Genomic DNA, 13,275 nt, shown 5'->3' with positions numbered 1-13,275 from the left:
GAGAGGAGATCAGGGCATGTATCACTCGTGGGAGCAGATGTATGGGAAGATAGGGTCGCAGTCTCTGTACTAGATGAAGTTGGTACCAGGCTGCCCGGCTCACTGCAGAAACCTGATCCTCCATAGACAGCTGGGAGTCCAAGATGACCCCGAGACTGCGGACCTGGTCCTTCAGGGGCAAACTCACCCCATTAAGTATCAGGTCAAAATCACCCAACCTTCTCTTGTCCCCCACCAGTAACACCTCGGTCTTATCGGGGTTCAGCTTCAGCCTGTTCTCTCCCATCCATCCACTTACGGACTCCAGGCACTTGGACAAGGTATCCACAGCCAACTCTGGTGAAGATTTAAATGAGAGATAGAGCTGCGTGTCATCCGCATATTGATGGCACTGCAGCCCAAAACTCCTGATGATGGCTCCCAGCGGTTTCATATAAATGTTAAATAGCATGGGGGAGAGGATAGAACCCTGTGGCACACCAGAGTTGAGGGGCCAAGGGTCTGAAACCTCATCCCCCAACACTACCCGTTGATATCTACCAGAGAGATAGGAACGGAACCACTGTAAAACAGTGCCTCCTATTCCCAATCCCTCCAGGCGATTCAACAGGATACCGTGGTCGACGGTATCGAAAGCCGCTGAGAGGTCCAGGAGGACGAGGAAGGTATGTTCTCCCCTATCCAACGCCCTCCTCATATCATCCACCAGAGCGACCAAGGCTGTTTCAGTTCCGTGTCCAGTCCTGAAGCCTGACTGGAAAGGATCTAAATAATCTGCTTCCTCCAAGTGTGTCTGTAGCTGCTTTACCACCACACGCTCAATCACCTTGCCCAAGAATGGTAAATTGGAGACTGGGCGAAAGTTGTTTAAATCTTGGGGATCCAAGGAGGGCTTTTTCAAAATAGGTTTTATCACAGCCTCCTTGAGGGCTAATGGCATTGCACCCTCCTCCAAGGATGCATTTACCATTGCCTGGATCCCTTTGCCCAGACTCTCTTTACAGCTCATGACGAGCCATGAAGGGCAAGGATCAAGCAAGCAAGTGGTTGGTTTCACAGTAGAGAGCACCTTGTCCACTTCATCAGAGAGAAGAGGCTGAAACCGATCCCAACAGACCGGATTGCAACTGGCCGCCTCTGGACCACTACTTGTAACTACGACGAACGGAATCCTGCCCTTTAGGCGCTCGATTTTATCGGCAAAGTGTTTAACAAATATGTCACAGGAGGCTTTTGATTGTTCCATAGGTTCCTGCGCAACTGGACCGACCAGGCTTCGGACCACCTGTAACAACCTCCTGGGACAACACTCTGCCGACGCAATAGAGGCAGCAAAGAATTGCCTCTTTGCTGCCTTTGTTGCCCGCTGGTAGGCCGCTATTGCCGCTCTAACCAGTGTCCGATCGCCTTCAGCGCAGGATTTCCGCCATCGGCGCTCTAGTCGTCTCACTTCCTGTCTCAGACTGCGTAACCGTGGTGTATACCAGGGTGCAGTCTGAGTTCTATTCAGGAGAAGAGGACGTTTCGGTGCCACCCGGTCTATTGCCCTAGTGATCTCCCTATTCCACTTCATCACCAGGGTTTCGACCGGGTGGCCTTCAGTTAGCTCCAAATCACCCAGCACATTCAGGAATCCAGTGGGCTCCATCATGCGTCTGGGGTGGACCATCCTAATGGGTCCATGTCCCCTGCGGAGGGTATGTGGCAGAGAGAGATCCAATTTCACCAGGTAGTGGTCTGACCATGACACAGGGCTAGAAGAGACCATCCCAATCTTCAGATCACTTCCCTTCTCTCCCGCGACAAATACAAGGTCAATGGTATGACCGGCTACATGGGTGGGACCCATATTACATAGGTGCAGTTCCCATGAAGTCATGGTTTCAATGAAATCCCGAGGGGCTCCGGTGAGAGTGGCCTCGGCATGCATTTTAAAATCCCCCAAAACCAATAAGTTCGGGGTAAACAACCGTACAGCCGCGACCACCTCGAGCACCTCGGCCAGGGAGTCTGCCGTGCAGCGGGGTGGGCGGTACATAAGCAGAATTCCTAAACTGTCCTTTGGTCCCAACCTCCAGTACATACAATCAACAAACTTGGTCTCGTGGAGAGGAGGTCTGGCGAAAACCAAGGACTCTCGATAAATAACTGCCACTCCCCCTCCTCGCCTACCAATCCTTGGCTGCTGTGCGTATCGGAAACCCGCTGGACACTTATAAGACTTATAAATAAGTGTCTTTTAAAATATATTTATACCTTGCTTTTCAGCCAAAGGGACTTGCAGTAAAAGTTACACATAAGTAGCTACAAGCTACTGAGACTGAATCTGTCCAAATTTTGACAAAAATTTGTCAAGAAATATGGAAAACTAAACAATGGCCCACAGACTGGAAGTGTTCAATGTACATCCCAATTCCAAAGAAAGGGGATCCCAGGGAATGCAGTAATTATCGAACTATTGCCTTCATATCCCATGCAAGTAAAGTAATGCTCAAAATTCTACAACAAAGGCTCTTACCATATATGGAGCGAGAAATGCCAGACATCCAAGCTAGATTTAGAAAGGGAAGAGATCATATCGCAAACCTACGTTGGATAATGGAACAGCCCAAGGAATTTCAGAAGAAAATCACCCTGTCCTTTATAGATTACAGCAAAGCCTTTGACTGTGTAGATCATGAAAAACTATGGAATACTTTAAAAGAAATGGGGGCACCACAGCATCTGATTGTCCTGATGCGCAACCTATACTCTGCACAAGAGGCTACTGTAAGGACAGAATATGGAGAAACAGATTGGTTTCCAATCGGAAAGGGTGTGAGACGGGATATTTTATCATCCTATTTGTTTAATCTATATACAGAACATATATGGAAAGCGGGATTAGCAGAAACCTGTAATGATTTGAAACGAATGCTGATGAAAGTTCAAGAGGAAAGCACAAAAGCAGGACTACAGCTGAACATCAAGAAGACTAAAGTAATGACAACAGAAGATTTCTGGTAACTTTAAAGTTGACAATGAGGATATTGAACCTGTCAAGGATTATCAATACCTTGGCACAGTCATTAACCAAAATGGAGACAATAGTCAAGAAATCAGAAGGCTAGGACTGGGGAGGGCAGTTATGAGAGAACTAGAAAAGGTGCTCAAATGCAAAGATGTATCACTGAACACCAAAATCAGGATCATTCAGACCATGGTATTCCCGATCTCTATGTATGGATGTGAAAGTTGGACAGTGAAAAAAGCGGATAAGAGAAAAATCAACTAATTTGAAATCTGGTGTTGGAGGGAGAGCCTTGCGCATACCATGGACTGCGAAAAAGACAATAGGTGTTAGAACAAATTAAACCAGAACTATCACTAGAAGCTAAAATGATGAAACTGAGGTTATCATACTTTGGACACTTAATGAGAAGACATGATTCACTAGAAGAGACAATACTGCTGGGGAAAACAGAAGGGAGTAGAAAAAGAGGAATGCCAAACAAGAGATGGATTGATTCCATAAAGGAAGCCACAGATCTGAACTTACAGGATCTGAACAGGGTGGTTCATGACAGATGCTCTTGGAGGTCACTGATTCATAGGGTTGCCATTAGTCGTAATTGACTTGAAGGCACATAACAACAACAAAGTAGCTAGCAGCCTCATACCTGGTGTTGCTCGGGAATTCTAAGAAATTTTAAGTGGTTAAAATCTGTGCAATTTTGAAAGGTTCAGTCCCCCATCTTGGTTCAAAATGGCATTCAATTATTTTTAAACACAGATGAAAACCTGCTCCTTGATCTTAGGAACCATGATTAAAAATGTGGTTATGATATCCTGAAAGGTGTCCAAATCCCTAGAACAAACAACTTTCCAAATATATCGTAGCTAGATATGCTAATGTGTGTGGCAGGCCAATCTCTTGACCTCTGGTCAGTTTAGGTTCTGGGCTCTTTCCTCAAAGTAAGGGAGCAGAAGTGCAGAATGACAGGGATTGGGTGATGGTAGTTAGAGTGCTAACTTGCAGTAGCAGCTCTTCCATTGATCTGGAGTCTTTTAGCTCCTCCCCTTATATCTCAGGGGTCGCGAACCTTTTTGTACCGGTGGGAATATTTGCAAACCAGACAAACTGTTGTGGGCATCATGTGCACACTGCAACCATTAGCTACAATACAATGCTTCTTTCAAGGCTAATTTCAATGGAGGGAAAAGATCCTGTGGGGAAGGCCTCTGTGGGTGCGTGTCCATGGCACTACGTTGTTGACCCTGTTAACTTATATCCTATGTTCTAGGCTGGAGCTCCTATATTCTAGGTGGAATTCAGCAACACATGTGATTGTTGGTGTTTGGATATTGCCTTGACAGGAGATTCTTAGTCTTGTGCCCCTCAGGAAGGGTGTAGTCAATCAAAATCCATCAGTCATTTCCAGGGCCAGCCTAAGGGGGGGGTGAGCTGGGTGGGTGCCCCTGGTGTCACGTTGAGAAGGGCACCAAGCTGAGCTGAAGAGAGAGCTTTTAATGTATTATCTACAGTGAGCTAGGGTGGCACAAAACAACTGTGACCTTTTCTTTACAATTCTACAGGTTGTTTGGGTACTAGCTACAAAAATGATCTTCCTCCAATTAACTTTAAAGTATATTTCTTTGTCAATTTCAACTTTGATATCATTTGCACAGATAAAAATGAATACAGCTTTGTTTTGAGGCAAAGTTACCAAGCACTTCGCACTCAAATACTATAAACACTATATAAATTCACTAATACACAAGAAACCTTGCAGTTTAAGATATTGCATATAGCCACAAATATTTTTATCAAACATTTAAAAGCAGGGAATTGGGCAGCTATAGTGAATGCACCAGGGGAGCAGGAGGCATGACCCCCTCTCTGCGATATTGTACTGCCCTACAAATTTGTCAAAATGCAAACACAATTTGGGTTGGTCTTTCACAGTCCAATCCACTTGCTGAGTAGCTTGGAATAATTTGGTAACATGTGCCTTTGAGCATATGGTGAGTGGTGGCAACACCTGGAATCAGCCCAAATAATAGAAATAAGAGATGCTGTGCTGATCTCATTTTATCAGGGAGGAAGTAATTGGGCAGAGCTTATTTAGGAGCCACTGCTGTTATTTGTCAGAAAAGTAATACTGATTTTTTTTAAAAAAAAATTATTTGGTATGGTGTGGCAGTTAGTGTTGGATGAGGACCCACTGCAAATTCCCACTCATCCATGAAACTCACTGGGTGATCTTGGGCCAGTCACCATCTCTCAGCCTAACCAACCTCACAGGGACATTGTGAGGATAAAATGGAGGAAGGGGGAGAACTATGTATGCTATCTTGAGCTCCTTGGAGGAAAGATTGGATATAAATGTCAAAATAAATGCTGCATGCTTTTTGTTGCATGCTCCCATAAACCTGTGAGACATTTTATTTATTTTATTTATTATTTGATTTATATCCTGCCCTTCCTCCCAGCAGGAGCCCAGGGCGGCAAACAGAAGTGCTAAACACACTTTAAAGCATCATAAAAACAGACTTAAATACATTAAAACAAAACAATGTTAAAAACATTTTTTTAAAAAAAGCTTTAAAAACATTATTTAAAAATCTTAACAACAAACAATTCTAACACAGACATTAAAGCTAAAATCATAGAGAGTTGAACCCATTAGTGGGCACGTGGACCTAACATGAACAGATGCTAAATACATGCTAAAGTGTTCAAGGACATGTGAGAATTTTCAGATTTGAGCCAATTAACAAAGAAGAATGAGAGCATAAAGGAAAGAAAATAAATGTTCATTAACTACATCAGGATGGATTACCTCAAACTTTTCATATTTTGGTTTCAAGCAATTATTATAACAAAGACAACAAGGGTGTTGCCTCCTTTCTTTCTTGTTTTCCACATGATGAATCCAGCCATACCATATGATCCATGTGAACTACTGAGTCTGCATAAGATCCATAATTAAAAAAATTAGCCAGGATGGCACATGATTCTGAAGCTAAACTTGCATAGATGCATCCCTTTATTAAAAGGTGATGTTTTAAATGTGCCAAAGAGGATTAAAATGATTGAGATGAATAAGATCAAAGTGTTTTATAAAGCCCTTGGCAGTAGGTGGGGCAAATGATGAGTGATCTAATTTTCAGGTGTGTTCAGAATGAATAATTGTTTTTGTTTTGGTTGGCACTTCTCTTTTCATTTCACTGCCCATTATTTCTGATGAAAAGGAAAACTTATGAGCTGCATTAGCTTCTGCAAAATGGAGGAAGCCTGGAGGAAGCTGGACTGGAGGAAGTTTCTAATTATTTTGCCAATTAAATGACCATCCTGTTTGGAGAGATCCTTTTGGAGTTCCTCACAGTCTCTCTTTTCGTTTTTACCATCCTGATGTCATCAGCAAATATGGTTTACTTACTGCTCACATCTAACACCAGATCATTTATAAAAAAGTTAAAAAAGCATCCTCGGGAGTAGACACTCCTTACATTCCTCCATTGGGAGAATTGCCAATCTATTCCTAATCCCTGCTTCCTGTTGTTTAACAAGTTACCAATCCATAAGGGGACCCATCCTCCTGTCCCAGGTTGAGGGGCTTTGTCAAAAACTTTTTGAAAGTCTAAGTACACAACCTGGTAACAGTATGTGATAACACTTAAGACTGGAAAGGCTTAAGCAAGGTATGTTTTCTTCTGAGGGAAACTCAGATTAAAACCTATCTATGAGGCCCACTGGATTGCCCAGAGCAAGTGGCTCTCAGCCTGATCTCTCTGAGTGTTAGTGAGGTTATAACACAGTTTTGGGAGGAAAGCTGGGACACAAATGTGCTAAATAAGTTTACTCCTACAGATCTGGCATCAGCACCAGTTATGATGTGGCAAATTGTATTTATTGATAAGTCACTCACATTATAAAATATCAGGGTGGTGTACAACCCCCCCCCAAAATAAGTATACAATATACACCAAGAATAATACAGTTAAAATAACAATGCAGCACCAAAAGATGATCAACAATCATTAAACATTTGTGTGTTTTTTTAAAAAAGGTCTTCAGTATGTGTTTGAAAGAGAAGATTGTTGGAGTATAATTTATCTCACATGATGGGCCCATCAGGGATGAGGCCAGTTGCTGACATTCCTTTTTTATTTTTAAAAACATTTTTATCAGAGTGGTGGGCTGACGGTGCATACCACAACGCTATGGAGTGGAATGCTGGGCCGGGGCCACAGACCCCTACCACCTTCATTTCCTCGGAATGCCTCTGGGCCCTGGAGCATTTTGTGGAAATTAAGATGGCAGGCTGCTGTAATCTCACTTGGTGGGGCGGTCTCCTTCATTTCACAATGCCCTCTCTATGATAAGCTTTTGCTGGGCCTTGAAGACCTGGCTCTTCAAACAGGCTTTTGGGGTGGGTTATGTTTTATTATTATTGGTTGAGATTTTAATTTTTTTAATGTAACTATACATTTTAATTTTGTACTTCGCCCAGAGTGGCTGGATTGCCAGCCAGACAGGCAACTAATAAATTTAATAAATAAATAAATAAATAATGCCAAGCTCAGCCCCACCTCCCCAAGAAAAATGTTGAAAAAGAACAAAGAGAAGCCTGTCTCTACTGCCTGGTAAACTGGGGGCTCAGGGTGTTGCTGGGGAGGGGAGCCCAGAAAGCACCTTGCTCAGGCCTTTCTCAAACCAGGCGTCTGCCCTGCCTCCTAAGATTCCTCCCCACCCTCACACTGCAATCAATAGGGGAGGGGGTTGGTACGTGTGTGCAGGATTTTACTGCCGTTAATTTGTATCGCCGATCATTGTCTGGAAGGAACGAATAGTGTCTAAAAAACTTTAAACACAGTTGAGAGCCGTGTTTGCTGCAAGTCAAACTGCGAAACAATGTAGCCACACGCAGAGTTCTGGCACAGCCTGAAGGGGTCAGTATTCAAGTTGAAGCAGCTTTGCCACAGCTACACTCGCAAGGAACAACAGCGCTCGCTGCCAGCTTCTTCCTCTATCAATAATTCCTTAAAGAGGGCAGGGCATAAACGGGCTTCCATCTGAGCTCGGCTCCCTGTGCGTCGTGGGACTCGTAGTCTTTCCGGGCCAGCGATTAGTTTGGCCTTGAAGGAGCCAGGACTACAAGTCCCACAATGCCGCAAGGTAACTGGCTGGCCGTTCCTTTTGAATGATTTCACTGCGGTTTACATTCCCAGCTTGTTGAGCAGCAGGAGGGCGCAGACATCATGGTGTAAGGAGCTGCCAGATCGCTGGCGTGTGGGGCAGGGCGATCAGAGGCGCAGGGAGCCGGCCCATTTAATGGCAGCCTGGGCAAGCTGCGCTGGAGGGCAGATGGCCATGGTAGCTCCAAGCTTAACGTGGTTGTAAAAGCTGCGGAAGAGAAGGGGGGGCGGGTGTTGCCGCTGGAGCCATACTGCTGCTGTCGCTCTCTGCCGCATTTCCTCCCTTCTGCCCCGTTTGGAACCCCCCCCCGCACCCGTGTCCGCCAAGATGTCTCTAGCCATGGAAGAGGAAGAGTACACCAAGTTGGTGATGGAGTCGGAGCCCGAGTGGCTCCGCACGGAGATCAAGCGGCTCTTCCAAGAGCTGGGCGAAACCACCCGGGAGAAGATCCAGGCGGCAGAGTACGGGCTGGCCGTGCTGGAGGAGAAGCAGCAGCTGAAGCAGCAGTACGAGGAGCTGGAGGTGGAGAACGAGACCATCCGGACCGAGATGGAGCAGCTGAAGGAGGTGAGGGCGCCTCTTCTCCTTTCCTCCTTACCCCTCTTCATTTTGGGGGGTTCGTGCGGTAGCAGCCGCCGCCGCCGCTGCAGCGTATATAATGCGAGTTTAGCGGGGGCAAGGAGGTGAAGAGGTGATGCACACACTGCAGGAGATGGGAGCCGTCTTGAACCCCAATTGCTTTCTGCGGGGCGGCGGCGGGGGGGAATAAATATGGGAGCGTGGGCTAATAGAGCACAATCGGGAATCGAGCCAGCAAGGCGCTTTCCGCTTTTCTGTTCGTTTGGGTCGGTGTTTGTTTACATATATGTGTATGTGAGGGGGGGGGCTTACTTCTCACGTCAAGTTCCATTTAGAAATGTTCATCCTGAGGATGCTTATTTGCAGCAGCAGCCATAGGGTGGCGATGGGAGACGCGCGCCCGGGCGTGAAGGGTTCCGCGTAAGGCTTCCCAAACACCCCCTCCGCATTCCGTCCCGAGATACAAATGGCAGCTGGTTCTACCGAACCAGCGTGTGTTGGGTGTGTAGCAAATGCAGCGCCTTGAGAAGCCTTCTCGGCTGGGACACGCAGCTCTCGCTGGAAGGCAGCTGTTGGCTGTATCATTTTTTGGTTTTATTCAGCTCGCGCGAGGCGCATCAAGCACCACCCCCTCCCCCCGGCGCGATGTAGTGTCACGGGAGCAACCAAACCGGGAGTTTTTTGGCCCTCCCCATCTGCTGGCGTAATGGCTCGCCGCTCTCTTAAAGGGGCAACTCAGCAGTTCTGTTCCTCTCATGCACCGTGTCCTTCCTGTGACATCTGCCGTGTCTTCTTGCACTGCGGTGAAACGTGCCGGATAGAGGATACTTTGAGATTAATACTCTCGAGCTCGTATCGCATCTGCCCACCAGAGACAGTCATTCTCTCTTCTTTCCTCTTGCACAGCTCTCATACCTGTTAGTGAAGATACTGTATTCCCGTTTCCTATTAAATAGGAGGGAACCCAGTATAGGCCTCTGCAAGAACTGAACTGAATGAAATTATTTCTGCCCTCATTAACTGGTTGTTGTACTCTACTTTCAGATGTAGAATTCAGATATTTTGGGAGCGTGGGTTTGCAAGGTTTAACCATATTGCTTGACCTAAGGGCAGAAACGAATCTGAATTTAAAATGGAAAACTACAGTTAAGAGTTCATTAGATAAGCTTTCTCTGATAAACTTATTAAAGATCAGTGAGTAAATTCAGAAGGTTGCAGAAACCCTACCATTGGGATTGCTTGGGCTTTTAGAATCCTTGATTGCTTGGGCTCCTTGATAATTCAGTGCCAGGAATTTGAAATACTGTTCAGCTCTCTGCAGGGCTGCCCAGTAAGAATCTGAGTTTTTTCTTGTGCCAACCCATTGTGTGTTTGTTTATATAATGCAAGGTGTTTTTTCCTACCAAATATCCATTTTGCAGAGGCAATTAAGGCCTCTTGTGCAGCTCTTTTCCTCCACATCTCCCTTTGTTCATTTCTATACTCTTGCAACATATAATGGAACAGTGGGTGCCTATGGGTTATAATTATTTTGGTATAGTTCGATCAGGTGCTAAGGTCTCAACACTGGGACATCAGGTTTTTAAAAACCTTTCAGTTGTGCTATCACATTTTATTGTGCAAACAAATGTAGTTTTTTCTCCCGTTCTGCCCGAACCTGTTCTGTCTGGCTGGTGCTGAGGAATGAAAAAGGCTTCACTTTCCTCTGCCTTGCTCAGTAACATAATAGGAAAGTGAAAATATTGGTGTAAGGACTGCAAGGATGTAGGCTGGGAAGGGATAATATACAAATGCTGCTCATCTCTTTTGTCATATCAGTTGTGTTGAATGTAAGACTAGGAAGGATGGGGGAGCCTTATCTCTTGGATGTTGTTTGAAAACGGCTAACTGGAACAAAATCAGAGGGGTGCATTTGAAAGATACAGTACTGAGAACTTCTGTTGTGAGATAACAAGCTCACAGTGACTTGCTAGCCATGGCTGCAGTTGGGCCCAATGCCAACAGTTGGCCAGATTGGGTACTGGCTGAAGGCCCAGGAGGTTGCAATCATGCTGTCATTCACTGCCTTCCCCCAGGCCCCTTGTATTGCATTTTAATGGATAACTGGCAGTGCTGCTTATGGGAGCAAAGCTCAGCTCAGCTCCCATCCTTGGTAGCTACCCATCATCTTAATGTACCTAAAATGCAATGACCTAGCCAATGTGACAGCAGAAGAAAAAATGCTGTGTGGTCATGGCTATGTGGGGGCCCATTGGTGGTACCATACTGAAGGGCCTGTGAAGTCAGGCACTCACGATAGAACAGGTCCAATTTAAATGTCTCCTTACATGAGCAAAATCAGAGCTGATTTAATTAAACAATGCAAATCCCTGTGCTGACACAGTTTCATAATGAAAACTGATTTATAGCAATGTGCTTAATATTGTCCACATTAATTAAAGCAGGCTGTCTTTCAGGCCTCGTTTAAATCTGTGTAGGTTTTCAAATCTTTTTCAGTGGCTGGAAATATGTGCCTGTGGAGTTATGGTATATGTGAAAATGATACTAACAAAATCATGGGGAAAGTTATATTAGGGAATGTGTTTGCACGTATCAAAACAACTTAATCTCTTTTTGCTCCCTGTTCTCTATCCTTTCTATGCTGTACCATGTGTTAATATAACATCTGCATCCATTAACATGAGCACAGATGAGAGGACTTTCTGTGGCTTGGTAGGAAAAGAGGAGAGGGGTTTCAGTGATCAGAGGATGGGAATTCAGTATCTGTTTCTTAGCTCTTTGCTCTTTCCTGTTACTACAAGAACTGAGACATGTTATGCATATATCTGTTTATTTTTGCATATGTTCTCAATCTACACAAGTAATAGAATTCAGTTTTTGTTTGTGCAGCACTTTTTAAAACTGAAGTGTGTATACAGTATTGATGCAGGGACTGACTGACTATGAGCTGGGACAAGGAAAATTATAGTTCTTTATACCTTTATGATGATATGGAGGAATCTGGATCTCATTAGAGATTTACTAAATCTTTAACAGATGTACATTGAACAGGCCTTGGGGGAAAGAACTCTTTAAAGGTTGTGGGTTCTCCACCCAGAATCCTTTTTTTGTATGTTTGCTTAGAAGATTTTTAGTCTTATCCTGTGTATCTTTAGGCAGAAGTAAGTTTACCTGATCTTAGTGGGGTTTAGTAAGCTAAGAGGTTCAGTCCTGTGGTGTGCTCTCAGTTTGCACCACAGAAATGTTGGCTTTAGAGGTAGCAAATATTCAAGAATAGCAGTTACTTAGGATACAAGGTAGAGGACCGATTCACATTGGTTTCCAAAGTCATCCTGAATGACAATATTTAGGCTGTGCCCACATCATATGGCATAGTGATGTGGTCACTGCAGATAATGCAGTGAGATCTCATCACTGTGTCCTCGTTCACATGCAGTGCTAAGCAGAACCATGGCTGAACATAAACAAGGAAATGTGCAGGCTCCTGGAGAGAAGATCACAGCCACTTTGCTCCTCTTAAAGCATTCTGCTGCTGCACTAAGTCATGATTTGGCTTAGCATGTTGTCTGAACTTGGGCTTCTGGTTTAGCTGTCCTAGACAAACCATGAGCTGTAAACCATTGTACAAACCTTGGTTACTTCTTGTGGTTTATCTGGAGAGAGTTATCCACAAACCTGGGCTCAGATGGAATGGTAAGCCAAACCACAGCTAGGTTCAGACCAGCGCAGCTGCAGAATGACCCGAGGAAGAGCAGAACGGTCACAGCCTCCTCTCCAGGAGCCTGCATGTTTGCTCATTCATGCTAAGTCACAGTTTAGCACTGTGTGTGAACTGGATGTCTGTGTGCAGTAATAGAACATGCTGAAAATTGGTGACTGCGGGACTTCTGTAGGATGAACCCATTATAATTAGGAGTATCCCTAAAACGAGAGGGTCCTGCAGCGTATCATCTCAGCATTTTCAGAAGAGACAAGCAGGCAGTTTATTGACATTGTCAAATCCAATAATTCTGCTAATTTGAATTGATGGGTAAACAAAACATGTTCTTCAGGCATGTGAACAGTCTGTGACACTTTCTTGGCAGCCAAGCGCATTTTACAAATAAAGGGCCATTAAACAAAACAAAACAGCCATACTGTGAGGACATCTATGTTAGTTCTGTTATTCCTTCTATTTCTGATGTTCAGACATGAGTGCTATTGCTTATATAGCCAAAAAGTACCACCCATGCACAAGAGAGGGAGTATCAGCAGGCTTAGAGGAACCTCAAGGTTTGCAGAAGTACAACAAAAAAAACCCTTAGAGGGGACTCAAATAGCCTGAATATAGGCTGAATGTGCTCAGTGAAATGCTGACTGAGCGTTGGGGAGAAGAAATGGGAAACCTGGTGGGAGGGGGAATGAAGTACTGTGGATGAGGGTGTGGCTGTCTAGCGCAGTGAACCAAAGCACTCCACGCTGCAATAATTTGTTGATTCCATCCACTATGTATAATATACAATGCCTCAGTCCCC

The 13,275-nt window shown here is 44.7% G+C and overlaps 1 protein-coding gene across 2 annotated transcripts in view; it reads left to right on the top strand.

Moving 5' to 3' along the window:
- Positions 1–8,049: 8,049 nt before the first annotated feature.
- Positions 8,050–13,275, top strand: part of BICD2 (BICD cargo adaptor 2) — a 126,475-nt gene continuing 121,249 nt past the window's right edge. The window contains exon 1 of one of the 2 annotated variants that reach the window (XM_061618207.1): positions 8,050–8,749. In XM_061618207.1, the coding sequence (XP_061474191.1) occupies positions 8,510–8,749 (240 nt within the window). In that variant the 5' untranslated portion in view covers positions 8,050–8,509. The remainder of the gene's footprint in view (positions 8,750–13,275) is intronic. The other variant, XM_061618208.1, reaches the window with a different exon arrangement.

The sequence above is a fragment of the Rhineura floridana genome, chromosome 3 (assembly GCF_030035675.1).
Source record: "Rhineura floridana isolate rRhiFlo1 chromosome 3, rRhiFlo1.hap2, whole genome shotgun sequence".
Classification (NCBI taxonomy): domain Eukaryota; kingdom Metazoa; phylum Chordata; class Lepidosauria; order Squamata; family Rhineuridae; genus Rhineura; species Rhineura floridana.
Note: the sequence above shows the minus strand (reverse complement) of the source record. Positions and strands in the feature narration are given on the sequence as shown.